This window comes from Cyclopterus lumpus, chromosome 22, assembly GCF_009769545.1.
Source record: "Cyclopterus lumpus isolate fCycLum1 chromosome 22, fCycLum1.pri, whole genome shotgun sequence".
Taxonomy (NCBI): domain Eukaryota; kingdom Metazoa; phylum Chordata; class Actinopteri; order Perciformes; family Cyclopteridae; genus Cyclopterus; species Cyclopterus lumpus.
The window spans coordinates 10,784,168-10,807,074 of NC_046987.1; the positions used below are offsets into that span (position 1 = coordinate 10,784,168).

The 22,907-nt window shown below is 41.4% G+C and overlaps 1 protein-coding gene across 1 annotated transcript; it reads left to right on the top strand.

Annotated features, from left to right (window-relative positions):
• The first annotated feature begins 8,093 nt into the window (after window positions 1–8,093).
• On the top strand, window positions 8,094–13,008 carry otx2b (orthodenticle homeobox 2b). The gene is made up of 4 exons (XM_034525114.1): window positions 8,094–8,203; window positions 10,179–10,387; window positions 10,688–10,839; window positions 11,461–13,008. Exons 2-4 carry the CDS (start codon window positions 10,291–10,293, stop codon window positions 12,082–12,084), a joined length of 873 nt encoding a protein of 290 aa, XP_034381005.1. The 5' UTR covers window positions 8,094–8,203; window positions 10,179–10,290; the 3' UTR covers window positions 12,085–13,008.
• The last annotated feature ends 9,899 nt before the right edge of the window (window positions 13,009–22,907 follow it).

The window sequence follows — 22,907 nt, forward strand, 5'->3', positions numbered from 1 at the left end:
CCCTGGGCTCGTGCCCCTGCACTTGGATTTCAAAGGGATGTGACGGGGGGACTGGCTTTCCCTCTCCATTGCAGGATGCCTGCCCCACCAACTTCTCCGAAGCCCCCCCTCAAACAGCTTTCAGCCCCCACTCTCCCCAAGCCCCCAAATGCCCCTCCAACAGATTTTCTGTTTCAACCATGAACCCAGGCTCCCTCTCACACTGTGCCATTCCCACCACTGCTGCCTCACATTTGGGAGGGGAAGGGGGAGGTTGTGCTGCTACACTGCACCCATCTGCCCCATGTATTTCCATGCTGTGGACCATGATGCTGCAGCATGGCTCTCTGGGCGCCATAAAGACTTTGGCAAGTACACTGGGCCTTCAAGCACCCCTCCCGTTGTACTCTCCCTGTCCGCCACATGCACACACTGATGCACACCATCTGATTTAAAATGTACTTACACAAAAACTAGTGCATGTGATCAGGCTCATGTCTTGGCGAGACAGATGGTGGTTAATATAGATGGATGATTTACACTGAAACTGTAAAACAATAACAGTTTCAAATGCAATGACTTTACTTTAAGCTACCTCCGCTACGCCCACTGAACCCCGAGCCATCTGCGAAGGACCGAAGTCGGATGCGGTGCCACTGTGTCTGTGTGGCAACCAGCTCATTCAGCAACTGGCCCATCATCAGTAAGCATCCTACAAAACTGAAATGACACTGACAGGCTGTGTTTCAATTGGCTGAGATCTCCTTTTCTCCCCTCTTTCTCTCTCTCTCTCTCTTTCTCTCTCTCTCTCTCTCTTTCTCTCTCTTTCTCTCTCTCTATCTATCTAGGTTTCTCTCTTCATCGCTCCCTGCATGGCATTTCTCTGGCAGATCCTCCAGTAAAATTCCTCCCCTCCTGGTCTCGGCATTCCCGCAGCCAGCCTCCCTGCCTGGGCAGAGCGGAGTGGCTGGGGTTGGTTGGGATGGCGCTTCCCCCGAGCTGGTCCCAAGCTACGGCTACAACTCCAGCCCACAACACATTCCTCCAGCTGCTGACCAGTCACCCCAGCAACCAGGAGAGAGGTGAAGAGAGGAGGGACGGAGGCTTAGTGGAGGTTTGTATCTGCTGGGGTGCTACATGGAAATAATACACATGTGCATGAAATACCTTGCAGGAAACAGCTTCCACTCATCAACATGTTCATCACTGTGCATGTTCTGATCTGCAAAACTTTCAGATCATCTTGAGTGATCAGTTTCTTTGTATTTTCTCTACAAAGATTCAGTTCAATGACAAGCCTTCTCAGTGGTTCACCGATGCTCAACAAGGTACACATGGAAACGTGATGTTTCTCAGCATGTTAACAGACTACACTCTCCTCCACATCTCAGAGATGTGATGGGGTGTCAGTCCAAAGTTGCTCCTGGACAGCTCAAGTTGCAGTAGGACAGGAGCCGGACGGTCTCCTGCTCCGCTCCCTCCTACTTGTCCCCCAAGCCGAGCCGGGCGCTGTGTTTACTCTCCTAATTACAGGGGAGGGGCCGGCTGACAGGCGAGCCATCACAGATTCCCCACAGGCCTGGGGCTGGGAACGCTACAAACACCCGCCACTGTCTCCCAAATGTGAAGGCGATGTCCAACTGTCACAGGGGAGCCTTCACTGGCAGAACCCAAGGGCCCAAAGAGAGATATTAAAGACATGAGAGGAATTGGCAGAGTTGGCACTAACAGGGGGTACGCTTGAGAAGTCGAAGTGGGGAGCTGAGGGCATCGCCAAAATGTCATTCAAAGCAAAGTGTGGTTTGGATAGGGCATAAACACTGATGTACACACACACACACACACACACACACACACACACACACACACAACACTGCTCTAAGGCGGGAGAGTTACAGTACATGTACCAGACAAGAAAAGGAAATAGTGAAGCCATCAAACCATGTGATGGACTGTGTTCGAGAAGTCTGGATAACATTATTTTCTCCATCTAAATCACCATGCCGCATTAGAACATAACTTTGTACTGTTTTGGTGGAAAAGAGGCATGATATTTAAAGCCCCCAACACACACACACACACTCGTAAAATAGGTTTTGCTTATTGATACTTCACCTCACTGAGCAGAATAATGTACAGAGTTTGAAACTACAAAGCTGTTTTTTTTATTAATTTGCGAAAGGGTAAACGTTTCTCTGTTCTCACCTTAAATATATGTTTAAGATTGTGTGATATCAAAACGAGTCTCGATTTTAGACACACAAGATGTGGGAACTTGAAGCGTGAAGTGACCAAACACTGAAAATGGACTTTTACACAAAGTAGCAGACAACTTCAGTCCAGCAGTTAAACTTTTAAAATCAAGAACATTTGCGTAGTCAGAGACTCTGAATGCTTCAATGAGGAAGAAGGAGGTGTCATTTTTAGAATGTTCAACAAGGTAAATTAACTTTTTTTGTGTAAAAAACATATCCAAATAATTATTCAAAGCTGAGTATCTTATATGTCGTAAACCATGTCTGGAGGGGGCCTTTAAAATTAGATTTATTAGACTTGCATATTATTTAAAACTTTACAAAACGATACAGCCGCACAGTTTTCTACTTAACTGTATTAATGCAAAGTATGAAGCACTTTACAAAGCATGGAGAAAAGAGAAGCGCTTATTAATCTATCGCTGCATGTGGCTTTGATCAAATATACAGACTTTAATAAACTGTACCCACAGTGTGTGTGTGTGTGTGTGTGTGTGTGTGTGTGTGTGTGTGTGTGTGTGTGTGTGTGTGTGTACACTAACTCTCCTACCAGGGAGGTATAATCCACTAGAGGTTGTAATGCACCAGTGCTGTTGGGGGGGTCTGAGAGAATCCCTCTGGAGGCGCGGTGGCTGACCCTATCACATATTCAGGTCTCAAGTGTTGAGAGAAAGGTTAAAACGCAGGAATCATCTCCTCAACGGCTCTCGCATCCGACAGACGAGATCTTCCCGTTCCCTGCCGGCAACACACACCTCACCCCCGAGAGGCAAGACAAGAAAACCATTTGATAAATCATGAATAGTCACAGTTGTGCAAGTGCTGTGACCATTTCTAAAATGTATTATGGGGATTACACACAAAATCACACAATGTAACATTTTCAAATGTGTTATGAATGCCTCCCAGAATCCAATTCAAATCCTAGGTTACCAAATAAGCCTGAACAAATCCCCCACATTGAGTTCCTACTCCTTTGAAGACTCGAGAGGTCCGGTCTGCAGGGCAGGTTTTACTCGACATGCAGACACCTCCGCACACAGAGGAGAAGGCTACTGATGGCTGAGTTGAGAGGGAGAGAGCAAGAGAGCAGGCTGGTGCTTTCACAATAGTCTTTATTTGAACATTTGTGTTTTTAATTACTTTCAAGACAGTGTGGAGGCAGAAGAAACACTTTTTTTTGCAAATACAGCGAAATATGACATCAACTAAGAATTATTACAAGGTGTTTAATTCAAAAACAGCTTGTGATGTGTGTTTGTAGAAGACGCAGAACTATCCAGATTGATGAAGTCTGAACACAGTTCAAGTTTAACCTTGAGGAGGCCGAGTCTTCTTCCCTCTTACATTTGTCCTTGTTGGTTAGTCAGTCTTGACTTTGCCTCCTCATTGATGATCTGAAGGCGAGTGTGTTTAATTGCATCCGTTTGTTTGTTGGCGAACTCCTGCACAAACACAACACAAACAATTATGGCACTAATTAAAAGGCATGGCATATTAATGGAAAGAGCACACTTGACAAACACACACACACACACACACACACAAACACACACACAGCTACGGCATTATTGAGGCTCCGCATTTGAATTGACGGAGAAAATGTGTGTTTGGAAAATAAACCCAATATTTTCCTGATCAGCACATCTTTGTCATTGCAGAGGCACGGCACTAAAAACTAGAATACAGACTCATTCAACATTTGATTTTAAGCACAACTTTGATCCAAATCTAAATTTGTAACATTGGGAGTAATTTTATAGAAATACAATTGCAGAGTGCTGCTGGTGAATCCGTCTATGTGCCTCTGTGTCAGTAAACTCTCTCCAAACTGACACTGAATGAGGTTTCTCCCTCTTTAATCCCTGGGGAAAAGACTGGATGTGTTTTGATGACCTTTAGGGTCAGTTACATGTTACATTACACAAAGGTTTAGCTCCTTTGTGATAAGAAAATAGTGTGGGGAAAGCCCTCAGTTTAGAGACCTTTCTTATACGCACTGCACCTTTTTTTGAAAAGCAGCAGCAGCAGTGGCAACGTATCTATCAAACCTGCCGGGCTAATTAAAATACAGCTTGTGATTATCCTACTTCACCTCCTCTCTCTCGTTCACCCACACACACACACACACACTCACACACACACAACCAAACACACGCACACACACACACACACACACACTGTATATCTATTCACAATAATACCAGCTACAGATTTGTTTTAAAGATATGTACGCATGATCCAATAAATGGTAAATAATTTTAAAAAACATTATTACAACATTTATTTGTCAGTTTTTCAGTAACGATAATAACTGAGATATGTCAATCTGTAAAGCAAGAAAGTTTAAAGGATACAAATCTAAAGGAAGATTGAGGTATTAATTATAACTTTCTGGGTTTAAGCACACCAACAAAAGAAGGGAAATAATATTGATAAAAGCAACTCTAAAGTAACCTATTGTTTTAAAGTCAAAAGGCAGTATCGACTCAGGTACATTTAAATCCCAAATGCCAAAGGAAAAGCTTTGTCTTGACATTACAGATTATCATAATTTCTATATAGCCTTTCTTAGATTTAATTCCCTTTTTTCTGGTTCCTTTTTTTTTTTAGCTCAGGTTTAATTCCACCAACACATTCCTCATATTCAGCCATGCGGATATCAAACAGAAAATAAAGCTGCCTATAGAAGAGATATATAAATATATGCTTTAAATTCACATAAATCACCACAGCATTTAAAATGTGTCTTTTTTGCTAAACAGATGTTGTGTCTATTTGTTCTATTAAATCTTTAGAAGGTATGTATCCATTCTATAATGTGTTGATTATTTCTCTTTAAGCCTGGTTGAGGCGCAGAGCAGGGGGAGAAGAGGGCTGCCTGCTCGGTAATTATCCATAAATAAGATTTTTCTTTTCAACGCTATCAAACAAGGGTCAAACACCCATGCCTGTGCAATGCATTAGTACGGATGCATAGGCTCCGCATTAACTGGTAGGAATCACAGGTTGGAGCCGGCCTGGTGAAACCCTCCTCACCCTCAGGTTGAATGTAGCAGAGGCGAAGATAAAAGCCGTCGTCGTCAATTAGCCGCGAGTCAGTGGGAGCTGCTCGCCAGAGGCGTTTAACTCCTTCTGCCTTTAAACGTCCTTTTAAGATACAAAGTCCCTGCGGAGGGCCTGGCTTTACACTTTAATAAATTATTTAGCAATTTAAACGGTGAGATGCAGCAGATAACTGCATCAGACGTCACGATTTTGCACGCATGCAGTTTGAAAGTCTCGCGTTAGGGGCATTACCATGCAGCTGCTAAAATATTAGCAGCTTAAATCCACCTTTTTAAAAAGGGATTTTTTTTATGGAGGTGGGGGGGGGGGCTGCGAGCTGATTAATCTGAAATATATATATATATATATATATATATATATATATATATATATATATATATATATATATATATATAGCATCTCAATTTAAACTTTACATCCCGCAATAAAAATTGTGATTTTTGGCTGGAGTCTGGGGGAGTTTGTTGCAGTAAACATCTGGGCATGCTGCCCATTGGGATGGTCATAAGGTAAACAGAAATAAAATACCAAAAGAGTGTGAAGCTGCTCTCTATGATAGGATATGACGTGCATTTTAAATTAACTTAAACAGGGGATTGTATGTGTTTTATTCTACCTTTTTCATCGTATCAAAGCTGACAAAAATAATTGTGTATTATCTGTCAGTAAAAACATAAACATAAATAAAAAACACAAAATAAACAAACTGGGATACCTGGAGGTGTTGCAGTTCCTCGTCTCCTGACAGACTCACAGCAAAACCTTTTTCTTCTGCATGTTTGTTAAAAGAAATCCGGAGTTATGATCCATTCAGCGGCTTCTTCTGGTCGAGATCTGTCAAAAGAGATGTCACTGAGTTGGTAAAGTTGATACATGTTGTACCAGTGTGTGTGAGCCCCAGCAGGCTGCAGCCCTGAGTGAAAACCAGTTCTCCCAGCAGCTGTCACTGCACCTTTGACTCTGGCCTTCCACACGAGCCACAGAGAGAGGCAAAATGACGATTCATAAAACCCACGGTCTGCCTGTGTTTATAAATCTAAATCAATATTCAAATCTGTTTGAAGTAAGCGGGTGTGTCCGTGCAAGCGCTCAGAGTGTGTGTGCGTGTGTGTGTGTGTGTGTGTGTGTGTGTGTGTGTGTGTGTGTGTGTGTGTGTGTGTGTGTGTGTGAGAGAGGGAGAGAGAGAGAGAGAGAGAGAGTGTGTGTGTGTGTGTGTGTAGGTGTTCCGCAAAGCCTCTTAAGATGATACATTTACCAAGCCGTGACAAAAACCTTCGGCATATTATTTTGAGATGGGCACGCAGGTTCCAAAATTCAAGTGACATATGAGGAAGCGTGCTTGTCCCTTGTAGCCTTTCCTTGTGAAATAAGATTAATCCTGAGCTAAACGACTATCATAACATCACGTTTTTAAAAACGACAAATTATAATTATTTACTTATTACATATTATTACAATGTGACATAAAACCTAAAAAAAATTACCGTATTTTCATAAATCAAATAAAACAGTCCTACCTCCATAACGATGTTCTTTCACATCCTCCTCTTGTGGAACGCGTGTCAAGTGAAATAATGTCTCCATGTAGAAGCGGCCTCTATCTACCTTTCCCCTTTTATTTCTCCTCATCGACTGCCTGGTGTCTCTCGCTGGGAACTCCCATGTGCATATTGTCGGTGAATGTTGGCGCAGGCCCGTATCGGGCTGATGGGAGCTGACTGACTGGCTCTGTGGATGGGAGGACAGTTTTAAGGAAATAAGTCGCTCTAAATCCCCTTTTTTTTGCGACGCGCTGGAATGTGAGAGGACGGTGCAGCCTCCGAGCAATGCTTCAGTCCAGGCGATTCTTTCCCCTGCATGTCTTTTTGTCACATAATTAATTTGATGCCCTTCTCTAACAAACAGACCTATGAACAGTTTACATTTGTTTTGTGCCGGGTTCCCATAAAGTCCACAAAATCATATTAAGATGCTTTTATATTGTTATTGTCTGAAACTTAAAAAATGTGAATACATCTGAAGAACAACATTCACATTAATAGATGTCACTGTAAATATATATATATATATATATATATATATATATGTATATATATATATATATATATATATATATATATATATATATATATATATATATATACTGTATATGAGCGTGCTATGCATTCATACCACTAATATATTGGGCATTATGTTTCCAACCATTTATTTGCCCATGTATCCCCCTACCAGCCTTCATGTAACTTTCTTCAGGTCAATGGATCCACTGGATAACAGCGATGTCGAATATAAAATGTAATAAAAATGTGACTAAACTGACTTTTCCTCGATTTAAACTCCACTTCTCGACATCCACCGGCACACCGTGTGTTTACTGTTATTGTACCCTCTCTGCGGTGGGATGGGGATGTTGTCAGTCGCCCTCTCGCTGCCATTGGCTGAGGACTGTGCGTCAAAAAAAGTAGCTGGAGACATTTGTTTCCCAGGAGAAAAAAAAAAAGAAGAAAAAAAACCCCTCATCCTCCCCACCAGTGTGAGAGACGGAGACAGAGACAGACCTCAGCTCAGTCCTGCGGCTCCCATTGGCTGGCAGTTTGTACAAAATCCAACTCGAACCACTTCACTCACAACACACCAACAAATCCTAAAGGCGTACATGCAGTCTCCTCCATCACTCCGCTGCTGTCGCACCGCTTCGAAACCGGATGCAGGGGCTCAACCTATAACTTTTATGCTTTTATTTGAGCTGCTGTTCTGCCACTGAAGAAGACTACTGCCTGCGCGTTGACTGGGTGTTGTATTGTTTTATGCGCCAGGACGCCGGTCATCAGCACCGAGTTGTATTTTTTCTCCAGGAGGAAACCAAGTAGACAAAGAACTTTACAGTCGTCGATACCAGGGTGAGTTGGACTTTATTACTATAGTAGTATTATTTAAACTGTCGTTATTAGTATCGTTATCATCATCATTAATATTAGCCTATTATTTTCATTATGATCCTACATCGAAATAAGGAATCACAAAAGAGTCAAAGAAGTAAAAACAATTAGAAGCCGAATCACACCATTAAAAACACATTTTTAAAGGCTTTTAAACGCATTTATTTTAAAGAGGGAATTCAGCGTTTCAACAGTGGTCCTATGGGGCTGATATACAACACGCGAAGACACTCCAAAGAAATGCCATGAAGGCTTTGCCCTGTTATAAACTCAGCCTGTTATGAGCACACAGAAGTAAGTGTGCAAACCCTTTTAGATCAATACATAGATGCCCACAGCATCCGATAAATATAGACTACCAAACTGATGAAGTTACACCATGATAGGCTCTGCTAATGGAAACTAAGACAGATTCAAAGCTAAATTAAAGCGTTTCTATAATTATTATTATTGCCTTTTTATAATAATTGTATAATTCATATTTTACTCATTTCATACACTTACTAACTGCAGTGGTGCTACCGAGGACTAATTCAGTGAGTGAAGTTTCAACTTAAAACGAAACCCTATTCATTTCATCCTGCACCCTTGACCTCGACATTAATTTACAGCCGACATAATAGATAACTGTGGAGGGTTGAGGCGGAAAGCTGCACAGAAAATAAAGAACATTTATGCCTGCTATTTAAAAAAGAAATAGTTTCGGGGCCTTTTCCCTCTGCTGACTCTCCTTTGCCTCCAGAGACGAATCATTTCCAGGACAATAAATACATCACATTTCATATTTCACCCGTGTGATCAAGGATCTGATGACAGATTGTTTTTATGCGTCTAAATTGGGAATGTTGCTTGATTAAATAAACATGTATAATAATTACATGTATCCTTCTGAAAAGGGTCTGATGATTATTCTGAAAATTATTTTTGATTACAATTCACTATCGTTGCTAATTTGCAGCATTATTTTTAAGGAGCCTGCAGCACTTTAGGCTGTTTAAATATCAAACTGCGGTTCCAGTTAGATGCCACTCAGATTATCTCGTTAATTCATCAACAGGAGAAAAAAAGAAAAAAACATTGATCATAATTAATTCTTGGACAGGATGATCATTATTGAGCGGGGGTGTGCAACTGGTAGACGGGTGTTTTAAGTGTGACAGATTGGGATGAGGGGGTTAAAACCGTTGGATGTTGGAGGAAAAAAAATGCAGCTAATCAAGACGCGCAGTGGGGATAGCGGGCGAGGGTCACTGAAGTTGAAGTGACAGCAATCACACATATACCAATCAACATCTCAGAGAGCATTTATTTCTGATTAAACAACTGTTATGTGTCCAATAATAAAATGAAAAAATCGAAATGATTTTCACTCTAAATTGCCTTTAAAATTCCAATCTTGTTCAAAAGATTACAGATTATCAATTATCAAGCAGAATTATATACTATCATTAAAAAGCTATAGGTAATTTTAAATTGATGATGATTTGTTATGTTGTTTTATAGTTTATTGTTTCAGTTTCTTATTTCACATGCCAATGATTAGCTGTTAACAGTTCTAAACAACATTTTAAATTAAATAAGGTCAAAGAGTTAATAAAAGAGAGCCAAAGAAACCGAAACAAAGCGAAAATGAAGTATATTCTTTTTTAGTTGTATATGAATAGCCCGGACAGTGTTATTGTACTTGATATAAAAGAGCCATTGTCTCTATTGAACTATGAAGTGACTCGTTTCAATCATAGTGCCGGTGTATTGCTTTTTGTTTGTGGGAGGGGTTGGGGGTTGGAAAGATGAGGACAGCTGGACAAGTGGTTGGTGCTTTTTGAGGGGCGCCGTGCGTTTTGGAGAGAGGGCTTATTTCGCGACAACAGACATAATATCTCTTCACAAGGTGCATCTTCATCGGTGTCTTCTCCTCTTGTCATTTTTGGAACAGGTTCCCGGTGTAAGACGGACCACACGGTGAGCAGAGGACACCAAGTACATATCGGGAGCTCCATCAATTTTTCAAAATTTTTTCCAACTTCAGCCCTCAGACAAACATTAGCATGATGTCGTATCTAAAGCAACCACCTTACACAGTTAATGGCCTCAGCTTAACTACTTCTGGAATGGACCTTTTGCATCCATCAGTAGGCTATCCAGGTGGGTTTAAACGTTTGAATAAATAAGGTGTAATGAAATGACAGTAATTGCTTGGGGGGTATAAACTTAATGGACTGGAAATGTTACAGTGTGTGATCAATACCTATTTCAAAACCTCCAAATCTAAAGTCTTTTTTTTGTTTATTTGTGCGTAATTACGCAAACAAGAACAAATAAATATACTTTGATTCTGTCTGCCTTTGATAACTTTTGATCTTTTTTACTTGCTTTTACTTCTTTTTCAGATGGACATATACGTTACATGTTTCATTTCATTTACATTTTTTCTTTTAATTGCAGCAACGCCACGGAAGCAGAGGCGAGAGAGGACTACTTTTACACGCGCACAGCTCGACATTTTGGAGGCGTTATTCGGCAAAACTCGGTACCCGGACATATTCATGCGCGAAGAGGTGGCATTGAAAATTAATCTACCTGAGTCCCGAGTACAGGTGAGTTTACCAGAACATCAGCTACATTTAGAAAATGATCAATATAAATGAATACGTTATGAAAAATGAAGAATGTTTTATTTGTGGGACACCAAAGGGAACGTGTTAACACATTTTATGACACATTTGAATGTTAAAACAACTGTTAGATTTTACAATGTGAAAAATGGCAGGATACATATGAAACAAAAGAAGCTCGAATGAAACTGGTAAAAATAGATGTGAGGAAGAAACGCCCGTCTAACCCGTGACAGTAAATCTAAAGCTTAGAATTTTGTCTTCCTTAAATCAAGTGGAAAACGTTTGCCAGAGGGGTGAGATAATTCAACTTAGATTCCTGTTTCGAGAATTTGAGTAATGAAATAAGACCGATCCACTGGTACCAACAACTTTGTTTTATTATGAAAGACAAGCTAGATCTCTCTCGATTTTGACTGAAATAAATTAATCACTATTTCTTTCCATATAGATTAATACAAACTCCATATTATTTGCAAGGGAAACAATATTCGATGTAACTATCTGTGCTCTATATATTGGAACACGTATGATTTCGATTATATTTACTCTGTAATTAAGGGATCTCGAAAACTTACATGTACCAATATGTGACTATTTCAGGTCTGGTTTAAGAACCGGCGGGCAAAGTGTCGCCAGCAGCAGCAACAGCAACAGAACGGGGGTCAGAACAAGGTGCGACCTGCCAAAAAGAAAAGTTCCCCAACCAGAGAAGTGAGCTCAGAGAGCGGGGCCAGCGGCCAGTTCACGCCCCCCACAAGCACCACCACCGCCCCCGTCATCTCCACCAGCACCGCCCCAGTGTCCATCTGGAGCCCGGCGTCCATCTCTCCGCTCTCAGACCCCCTGTCTACCTCCTCCTCCTGCATGCAGAGGTCTTATCCCATGACCTACACCCAGGCCTCGGGCTACAGCCAGAGCTACGCCGGCTCGACGTCCTACTTCGGCGGCATGGACTGCGGCTCTTACCTCACTCCCATGCACCACCAGTTGTCAGGCCCTGGCTCAACACTTAGTCCGATGAGCACAAACGCGGTCACGAGCCATCTGAACCAGTCCCCGGCGTCCCTCTCCACCCAAGGCTACGGGACGTCCGGCCTGGGCTTCAACTCCACAGCAGACTGCTTGGATTATAAGGACCAAGCGGCGTCGTGGAAGCTGAACTTCAATGCCGATTGCTTGGATTATAAGGATCAAACATCCTCGTGGAAATTCCAGGTCCTGTGAACAGAGCAATCAGCTGTCAAAAAAGTGCACAAAACAGTGACGATCACATCAGACACGGCGCTGCCACCCCTCAATAAAACAGTCAGCCGGGCTCGGCGAGGCAGGGCTCTCAGGGGCCTCGGGTTTTTGGCATGATGGTCTTTGGTCCTCTTAGAGGAGAGGTTTAATTTATTTTAGCACCGGCTAAGAGATTTTTTCCGTTCGTTCACAGGTTGTAGCCCCTCATCCATGTCTGTCAGTGTGTGCCTCTACGCGTAAAAAACACCTGTTGAGGGCAACACACAATGGACTAAAAGAAAAGTACACCGCAGCCACGGAACTAATGTTTATCCAAGAACATAACTCACGTCCATTCTCCTCGTGAAGTGCTCGGGCTGGACAGACCTCCTTCTCAAGCTCCTTACGCAACTTTGCCGACATGCAGAGACACATGAGGATGGTGTGTGGACATGGATGCACTACTTTATTTAAGAAAAAAAGTGTTTATAAGGAATCAATATGTAGTTTCTAAGAGACAATCAGTGTGTGTCTTATATAAATGGTACATTTGTGTTTTTATTTTATTTTATCTGTGCTAGCCTTCGAAACTGTGATCTGTTGTATTGTATGCAATGTGTGAGCCCCCCTCGCATCAGACTCTCTGCTGTGATTTTAATAGATTTCTAACTTTTTTTGAACAACAAAAGATGCTAATGGTTCAATGACCGGCATCACAAAGAGAGACGGGACTTTCCAAGCGAATGGTAGGTATAATCAAGAGTTAGCTATACTGGAAATGACTCTCGGCTGCATAGAGCTCTCCACTTGCTCCCCTCCATTGATCTCAACACACGGTGATGGTGGATCCTTTACTGGCTCCAAAGATGGTGTGACCTCACCGCTGAAAAGACATGAATAAAGGTCCAGTGAGCTTACTCTTTCATCAACAAACGATCTGTGTGTGCGTGTACGCGCGCGTGTGTTTTTGTGGGTGGGTGTGATGGGGCGAGAAAATCGAGAATGAACAAAGTGACAGTGTGCAAAAAACAAAGCTGGGTATTTTCGAGATGGTTTGTTTGAGGTGCAGGATTATACGTTTTTTTAACTAAAATTAAAAATCAATAGTTAAAAAAAATACATAAAAGGCACATTTGACCTTTTATCAACGGAAATAATACTGAGTAAAAAGCAACATAATTTCAATTCGTGAGAACGAGAATATGCCTTGCTAACAGGCATAACTTCAAAAATGTGTGATTTAATGAAAACCATATGTCAACCACACTCATGCACCATTGCTCAAATGTGATATGATCAAAACGCCTAGATTAACACATTGCGGTTAAGATTACAGTTATCGATTGTATTGCATGTAATAAATTAATATGGGACGATACATACAAAAACATGTTTACGATCTGTTTACAAAATATAGTCGAATTAGTCAAACGCTTAAAATAAAAAATAAACGAGTTTATCCGGTGCTCAGATGGCAGAATTAAAGTGGTTTCCCCCCTTTTAGTTTCCGGTAGTTCAATTCAGATCGTTTCAACAAAGAGAGTGTGCAGCTTGAGAAAGCAGAGTTTAATCCCGGCCTCCAAGAGATGTTAATCCCAATATTTTACCGTCGGGGGGTTCTCTGAAGCGCAGGGCAGCAAGGCCTCAATCAAAGCCCACCACATGGGTTTACATGGCTGATTCTCACATGTGCGCTCTAATGTGAAGCCTCATAACGAGCACACATTGATATTTCATTAGACCAGAATCTGCACCATTTTGCTTTACTCCCGTCTTGTGTGTCGCCCTCTGCATCGGAAGAAGATGCATCCTACAATGAACTGAAAATCACTGCACATCATCTTTTTACTGATGATTTTTGGTAGCTGGCAGTGTAGGTGATACATTCCGTAAATATCACATTTACAGAAATTATCCCCGCTGCGTGATGAATAAAAAAAAGTGAGAAATCTGCAGAAACTCGGCATTAAAACCCACAAAGTTACTGTGCGTGTGCTGCATTTTTCATTTGAACCTGAGCTCAGAAGAAACGCAAAAAATAATATACCTAAACAAATTATTATTTGGGCTATCACGAGTGTAGATGATTTTGAAATACTTTATACAGGAGTATAGCTTTTCCACCTGCACGGGTTCATTTGCACATGAGAGTCACAGCTGCTTAAGATAAATCTGAGGAGTCAAAAGGTGAAGGCTGCCTTTTAAAAAGGAGCGTTTGTTTGTATTTACTTATTTTGGTTCAACGTTACCGTCAGCTTGGAGACACAACAAGTCAGACCGGCTCTGGGATCTGTAACGAGTCGACATGGCTCTGCAGTGGGCTAATTGTTAGAAGTCCAACATTCAATTAGCATCCTTGACATTGCCAATAATCTCTCTTTCATTGGCGTCTCCGCTAAAGGAGCACACTAATTAAAAGCGTTGCTTGAAATAATCGAAGCGTTAAAGACAAGAGCGACTTTGATTCCACTCCTGCGTGGACAGAAAAATAGGTGTGTGTGTGTGTGTGTGTGTGTGTGTGTGTGTGTGTGTGTGTGTGTGTGTGTGTGTGTGTGTGTGTGTGTGTGAGTGTTAGGCGGTTGGATTGTACTTTTGAAAGACTTAATTATACAATAGCCCGTATCCATAACTTATTCAAGGGTGAAGCAGAAATAGCTGTTTATATCCGGGTCCTTTGCTCTTTTAGTTTATCACACAGACCGATTTTAACGTTACAATATTCAAGAATCAATTATAATATCGCCACAATACAACGCCAAGTATAGCAACACGCACACGCATCGTTGTGGCGATAAACAATGCAACAATGGAACTTGGAAACAATAGCCGTGGCTCACTGAATCCTGAATATTCATGAGACGCGTCTCCTCTCGTGTCAACAACTCCTCCATCCAGACTGCTCAAGAAAAAGAGGGGGGAACGTGTTTCAGGCTGCAGGGTCACTTCTAAATGTCAGCTGTAGAAAAACAACCATTTCTAACGACTGAGAGAGTCACGAGAAAAGTTGGAAGACTCCACCGAAAAATATGTATAGCTCATACAAACATCTCTCAATAAAGGTGGTATAGCAAATCATACAACGTGTTAAATTCAAGTCATTATAAGCTGCCAATTAGGAAGCAAGGCCCCCATAGAGGGATTTAAAGATGTGACACAAAGAGTCGCCGTTCACATTTCCACGCAAAACAATGCACTCACTTGGCCCTAATCAATGCTCACTGATATCAACGGAAACACAATGGCTTCGCCCAGCTTGTGATTGTAACCTTGAAGCCTCGTGTCTTCAAAGTGCACAAGTCACGAGGAGGATTAGACATCCTGCCGCCACAATGCTTCATACATACAATGAGTTTTAATCAAGACCAACGCAGCGCGGCGGCGCACACGGGGCCAACAGACGCGCCATTAATCCCTCTGGGTTCGTGTCCCGCATGCAGCGCCCCTCGTCCCCCCGGGCTGGGTGCGCTGCGATCGGTCACACACACGCAATACATCGGCCGGTTTCGAGTCGATGCAAGGCCGCAGAGGGGGGAGGGGGGGGGGGATGATATGAGAGTGGGTTGAACAGGCAATCTTATTTACAAAATACCAATTTTAATCCATCAGTATAGTTAGAGCATGGTGATTGTGAGAGGTCAAGGTCCTGCACAAGTCTGCAGGTGTTTCCCCTGAAACAAAGTCATCAATGTCAAACTACGGTCTACGTTTGCTGCCATGGAGCTTTCTTAGAGCGGAAGTATGGGAGATAAAACAAACACAACAAGTTAATTATTGAGATAAAGAGAAAGAGACGGAGAACCACAATAAAAAACTGCCCGGGAATGTGGGACAGTTTGCTAAAATTGTATTAAAAAAACAAAAAACAATAATAATTAAGAAGAAGAAATATTATTTATGGCTCTCAATGAAAAAATCATTCAGTAATTTAGATTGAAATGACCTAATTGCTTTTAGATCTATACAACTTGTTTGAAAGCCTGCATGGGGTGCATTTTATATACAGTATATGCATGTGTATTTATTGTAATGAACATTTAAAATTAAAGCAACAACATAATGATGTGGAAAATGTGCAAACAACTAATAAAAAACAAAAATACATAATATTTCTTAAACTAATCCAGCAGTATCCCCTTGAAAGTGCTTATGCAGGCTTAGTCGACATTTTCTGAAATTATTTAAGTTTGTGACATCATCAATGAATTTGATAATCTTGTCAAAGATTAAATTAAAAGGGTTTTGTATAACCTACATAATAACAGATTTAGATGTTTAAAAAAAAAATGAAGTCTAAAGAGATTTGAAGTAAGCGCAGTAAAAAGCATGTTATTTTAATTTCTCAGACTGCTCACACAAATCCATGGATTTACAGAGATCCCAAACTGATAATGATACTACAGCTTGACAAGCTGGAGGTCTGATGATGCAAAGGGCCACACATTCTTTCCACGCCAGCCAGCATCAGAGAATCTAGAAAATCAAAAAACACTCACCAAATATGCCTAAACATTTGGCTTATGATGTTCATAAGCCCAAAGGACACAGAGGGCTTATCAGTTCATTAGCCACTTGATGGCCTATTTCAAGTTATAGTAGGTGGGAGGAGGGCGATGGATGAGGATACAACCCTCCATTACTGAGGCGTATTTTGTTAAGCTATTATACAGAGAGAGAAAAAACCTCAAACCCATAAGAAGATTACCAGATCTCAGCATATGTTAAAAAACACATTATTACTGTGCTTATGGGTCAAGTTAATACCTAGTTAAAGCTCAACTAGTTAGCACTAAGGAGGCTGTTCATTTATAAAGGTTTTATTAGGAAAATACATTCAGTATGAATACACTTTTTTGCAAACGTTAAAATGAAAATTAACAGATATAGTCAAGGAATCTTTGTTTGATGACCACATTGTCCTTGTGCATATAACATTACATTAAAATATTTGGAAGAAATAGTGGTAATGCACTTTAAGCTTGCAGGCCTTTCAAACTCCTTGGATTAAACATTTACCGACCATTAATTAAAATCTCTTTCGGAGACAAATGGAAATATTCTCATAGTGGATTAGGCTTCGTCCTAATGGTGATGCTCCTCCTCCCCCACACAGCGGGATGGTAAAGAGTAAAGTGATGAAATATTTCAAGTATAATCGGGCCCTAACTGATGACTAATGGTGATTAGTAATGCTGAAGTCCTAAGTTCAAACCGACAATTGTGGCCATGCAGTATTAAACGGAGCAACATTACACTTTAAAACAATGGACAGTTCTCATTATTGATCTGGAAACAACAACAACACAAACAACATACTTTTGTTGTGTCAAGTTGCTGCTACCAGGTCAAGAATGAATCTTCAAGCTCATAATATTTCTGCGCATATATACACTATCAAGGCTGTGGTCCGAGGCAAAGAACTGATGGACTTAACTATAAACCCATTTAAAATTGAAGCACAGTAAAAGGATTTTGAGCATCACATGTGAATCAGAAACAATACAGTAGATAATAAACACTAGTATTCAACAACATTATAGGGTGTTTTTGATATTCTCTTCTGGTTTACTTACTTTCAACAGAAATGGCAGGAACAGCTGACATTTGACATTGCATGGAAGCCATGATCAAACTCTAGTTAGGGGCCTCAAACACACCTTTTGATCCCAAATAGCTTACAAATTTAATGACTACATGGTGAACGGAGCCAATTTCTCACCATTCTGCCAGTATTCTCACCGAAGGCTAAACGGTATTTCAAAAACAGCTACAATGTATCTCCAAAGAGAAATATATTTTACTATAATCCCTGGCCCCATGAATTCAGCAATGTCAATTAATTAATTAAGTGTAATTGACCATTTCCAGAAACATAATACAACAATAATGTTTAATTTCCATTTAACATGTTTAGACTACATAAGTACATGTGGTTCCTCGGCTTCTCTTAAGGCACATGATTCTGTAGTTACCTGTGAAAGACCCACTGAGCCCACGAGACTCCTCATTAAATTAACACAGGTGCATGTGATGAGGCCTCACTGATAATTCACACCTTTCTAACTAACACTCTCTTAATCTCCTGCAAACACTAGTCTCTTGTGAGACGGCGAGCCTATAGGAAGAACCAACAATTAATTAGCTGCATCCAACAGATTAGAGCTGTTTTGAGCCCCCCCCCACACACACACACACACACCTGTGACTTCAGTGCAGAGAGTGGAGGAAAGGCAAATCAGAATCTCTTCTTAGTTTATTTCAATATTTCATTGAATGTTATACAATGAACTGTTCCAGAGTGGCATTGCACAGAAACTAAGCCTGTTGAACTCACAGCCCACACGTGTATGCCTCCATCCAACGTGCCTCGATCACATGACATCAGCCGTCTCTATCGCAGACGTTCATAACATATAGTTGAACTTCTAGAAACATCACGTCCACAAGGAGGAGGCACTTCTCTACCAGCAGCAGAGAAACAACTGGAAACCCCCACGCATGCACCTACATCTCTGAATATAGCAGATGCTCTTACTTTTCCAGTTTGAACACATGATGTAAATACTCTATACCCAAAACCCCAGTAGAATAAGCATGCATTATGGACCAGAGACAGCTGCAGAGTTGGGAAATAAAGGCATGAATGTCGGACATTTCATGGCTGACATTTTGGCATGCAGGAAAAGCGCAGGTGTAATTGATGACATTACAAAAACAACTGCATCTCTTTCAGGTGAGCCGATTGCAGAGTTCCGGTATTGGGTTTACTGGGACACTTGATGGAGCTGAGCCATTGATACATTTTCTTTTTCATTTGTGCTTTTCCTGCTGAGTCAAAATGTCGGCTGTGCGAAAAAGGTCTACTCTGCTCCACGTTGACCATGCATGAACACACAAACGGTTGCCTGTTGAAGAGATGACACCCTAGGGTGGGAGCGACATTATGGCTCTTGAGTGATTTCCATAATGCAGGATGAACATTTAATATGGCTTAAGGGTTGAGAATCTCCTCTAAGTGACATCTTCCGGGAGATCTTCTTCTTTCTTCTTATACAGCTAATTTGACAGTTTCAAAATCCCTCCATCCTCCTCTGATACATTTTTACCTCTTAATCCCTCTTTTCCCCCTCCACCTGTTAGTCTGGGTTAGCATGCGTGCCTCCCTCTTTCCTTAGAGCATATGGGGCCGGGGCTGACCCAGGGAGTCGTTGAGTGTGGGGACAGATGCAACCCCTTCTCTCCCCTCCCCCTCCTCCCTCTTCATCCACCCGCCACAACCAGCCTTCCCTCCTATCCACCTGTTTGGGTCACAGACCAGGGGGATGAGTGGCTGTGCGCGTGCCACACCAGCGGCTTGGCCCATGCTTTGTTATCCCACCCAAGACAAAAGGGTATTTAGGGAGGCCGGCTGCCTGCCCAAGGGGAACACAATGCCGTGAGGCTGGCAGGCCTGTGGACTCGGGGCCGTCGATCACGTGCCCGCTTTATGTGAATGAGCGTCAGGGGGCATCTGTTGTGTGTGTGTGTGTGTGTGTGTGTGTGTCTAACCTGAGGTCTTATGCCAAACAAGGGGGCAGGAGACAAAGAATATGATGTGTGTGTATAAGAGAGAGCGCGAAGCGATGGGGGGACATTTAAAAACAAGTGCAGCTATTATAATTAAATGAGGTCTACAATTGAATACATTGTGGTCCAACTAATAACAGGTCAAATTCTGCTGCTAATGAAATTCATATTGAAGTACTTGCCAACTTGTGCTTCATAATGTAACATTTTAACTGATTTGACTGTCTGTCCCTTATAGTGACAGTGGTGAACTTGAGTCATTGTAATGTGTCAAGAAGACAAAGAAAAGCCTGAAAAATACCTTAAGAACTCCGTTGGAAAATGTTATGCAACATCAAGTTGATCCAAATCTGGAGATGAAAATTTACTATTTTTAGAAAGCAGGTCAAAACATTAACTTATTGATACAGTTGCTCTGTAATGGAGGTTAAATGGAAGATTTACCCCAAAAACAAAAATGCATATTTAACATTTTACCTGTACACTGTTTTGATTTTGCCTTGCCTAGTTTTGGAGGTATTGATTGTATAGATGTATTCCTTCTCTTTAATATAAAGGGACTCTATGGCACTAAACCTTTGATGCTCAAAGTGCTAAAAACTGACAAAATTCAACAGCAATGTCTCCTTCTAGAAAACATGACCCGGATTTCTCAAGATCATCAACAGACCTTGTTGTGAGAAGTTTCATGGAGGAACTATTTTTATTTTCACAGTAAGGTTTGTGGAATACACCATATACAAATCTAGATTGATCAATAAACACCAAGTATGTATTTTGGAATTCATTTTCCTTTCAAGATACCAACTTGAACCTCCACATGTTCATTTACTGCTATATAATTAGTGTCTTCTGACATTTGTTTTGGACAGCACTGACAGTCCTTGCTCCCTCATATCACTTCACAGATCAATACAATTGATCAGTTCAAACAAGCAATGATTAGCTTCCCCCTTCAGGTCCTTGGTGACTGTGCCGCAGTGCGATTAATGAACTCCAGTGGGGAGCGACATTTCAATCGATCCTATTTGACCTCTTTGTATTTCTTTTTGTTTTTGTGGAAATCTTTCATATAAAATCTCAATTATTAGTCATCTTAAAAACTGACATATCAGCAGCAATGTATAATGATGTTCCTGTTATTTTGTCCACTGCCAATGTGCCTACTCTGAAAACTAATGTATTCATGCGTGTGTTTCTGTTTAGTCTAGACAACGTTACATCATTGTGGCAAGGCTGTTTGTATGTTATTGTGTCTATTGTGGCTTACATCGTGTCATGCTCTCTCGTCAGGCACGGTTACACATGGCTTGTGGCGCCCTGACCTACAACTCCCCCTCTTGTTTGTCAGCGGTTGTTTGGCCTACTTTCATAAAGACAAACACAGCCATTTGTTTTGTTTTGCAGCTCCATGAAAAAGTGGCATGGGAGGGACAGTTGGGGCAGTTGTTTTTTTTGTATGAGATGGGGAAAACACAACCGCTAGAGCAACTTTGCAACGGTCATAAAAAAAAATTAAAAATAATAATAATTCCTGGAAAAACAAGAAAAAGCTGCCGTTAACAGTAAAGAAGGGAAATAGGGTAAATACTGAATAAAATGTAAAACAAACCAAATAAAGACTGCCTCTCTGAACACTTACAATAACCCAACATATTTTTGAAAATCAATAGGAAAATATTAATTTGTTAACTTTACTTGTCATCTCAGTGGGTCTTCACTGACCTTCTGGCCACGAGGGTGGCAGACCCTTAAACTGAATACGCCCTCCCTCCCCTCTTCTCTCACTGCACAGTAAGGATGCTACAGTTTGTTAATGAGTGTGCTCCGTAGCTCTCTAAGAGTCCTTAATTAGTGGCACACTGACACTGGCCAGCCATGCACCAGGAGGGGCATGCTGGGAAGATGGGGAGGCACACTGGGGGAGGGGAGTCCAGTTCATAAATACTGTTGGCTTCATTGTTGAAAAAACAAAAAGGGACATCTAACCTATTCTGAATTATAAGTCCACAAATTGGATTCCAAAAGAAAATCAATTGTTTTGACACGAGGAACTTGATCAAACAAAATTGATTAGGTCTTTGAAAGGGTGTGACATGGATAGCACTCCAAGGCGAGGCAATGGATTGTAGCAAACACATGTGATTGAAAAGCTTTAAATGGGTGTCAAACAAGCCCCGACATAATGTTTGACTTAAATTATCAGCAGTCCCACAGGAGGCTTCTGGGACCGCTCCCCAGAGCCGGGGTGTGTGTGGAATACAAACAGGGGATTCACCAGTGACCAGTGGGTCAGCGCTGGAAGAGGCACGGGTGGTGGTTGCTCCTGTGGGACTTGGCGAAATTCCTACAGCAGCTTTTTTAATTTGCTGGACATGACCCCCCCCCCCCCCAGCAGGCGCTAACAGGACAGACAGCACTTTAACATACAGCCACAGTTGAGTGTGTGTGTTTGCAGGGCAGGTGGGGGGTGGGCTGTTGTAGGGTCCCAGATGGGTTAATGGGGAGTTTAGCATCAGGATTACAATGCAAAAGTGTGGCTTTGGATTGAGTAGTGATTACCCCAAACTCACACTGCTACCCACTTCTTCTGCTCACCAACGCCAACAACAGGGCGTGGTCAGATGGAAAAATTCATATTAACATTAATATTACATTATATTGACATTATTGTGGCCAAAATGATAACAAAATAATGTACAAAATGTTTTAACCTAAAAACAAATGTATACCAACTAATGTCTTTTAAATTGTGTTTTTTGGTGTACATATATACAGATGAGTCTTGGGGATTCTAATAAAACACACGTTAAGCCAAACATATTGTCCAGAAAACAGAGTTTCTCCACAATACCAAAAAACGTATCTGTTTTTTTAATAAATAATTATTTCAGCATTCAGCTACAATCAGCATTACCATTTTTTACTAATGAATCTAAGTGAATTAATAATTATGCGCTCCCTCTCATGGCCATAGTTGGTTAGTTTTTTTAAATCAGGATGTATAATGATAACAATGTTTCTAACTCCAAAGTGTGTTTAGGCCAAAAGACAATCTTCATGCTTTTCAGCCTTTCTCTCCTCCACCCTTGTCCATCACCTCCCCCCACCAGGAGCACTCCACCAGGGTGCTAGACTAATCTGTTTGTCAAACGCGTGTCCTTCCTCCGCACCCTAAATCACCCCTTCCTCCCTCCCCAGTTGCTAGCCATCCCAGGTCCAGCTCCAGCACCGCCAGCCAGCCCACGGAGATTGAAATGTTA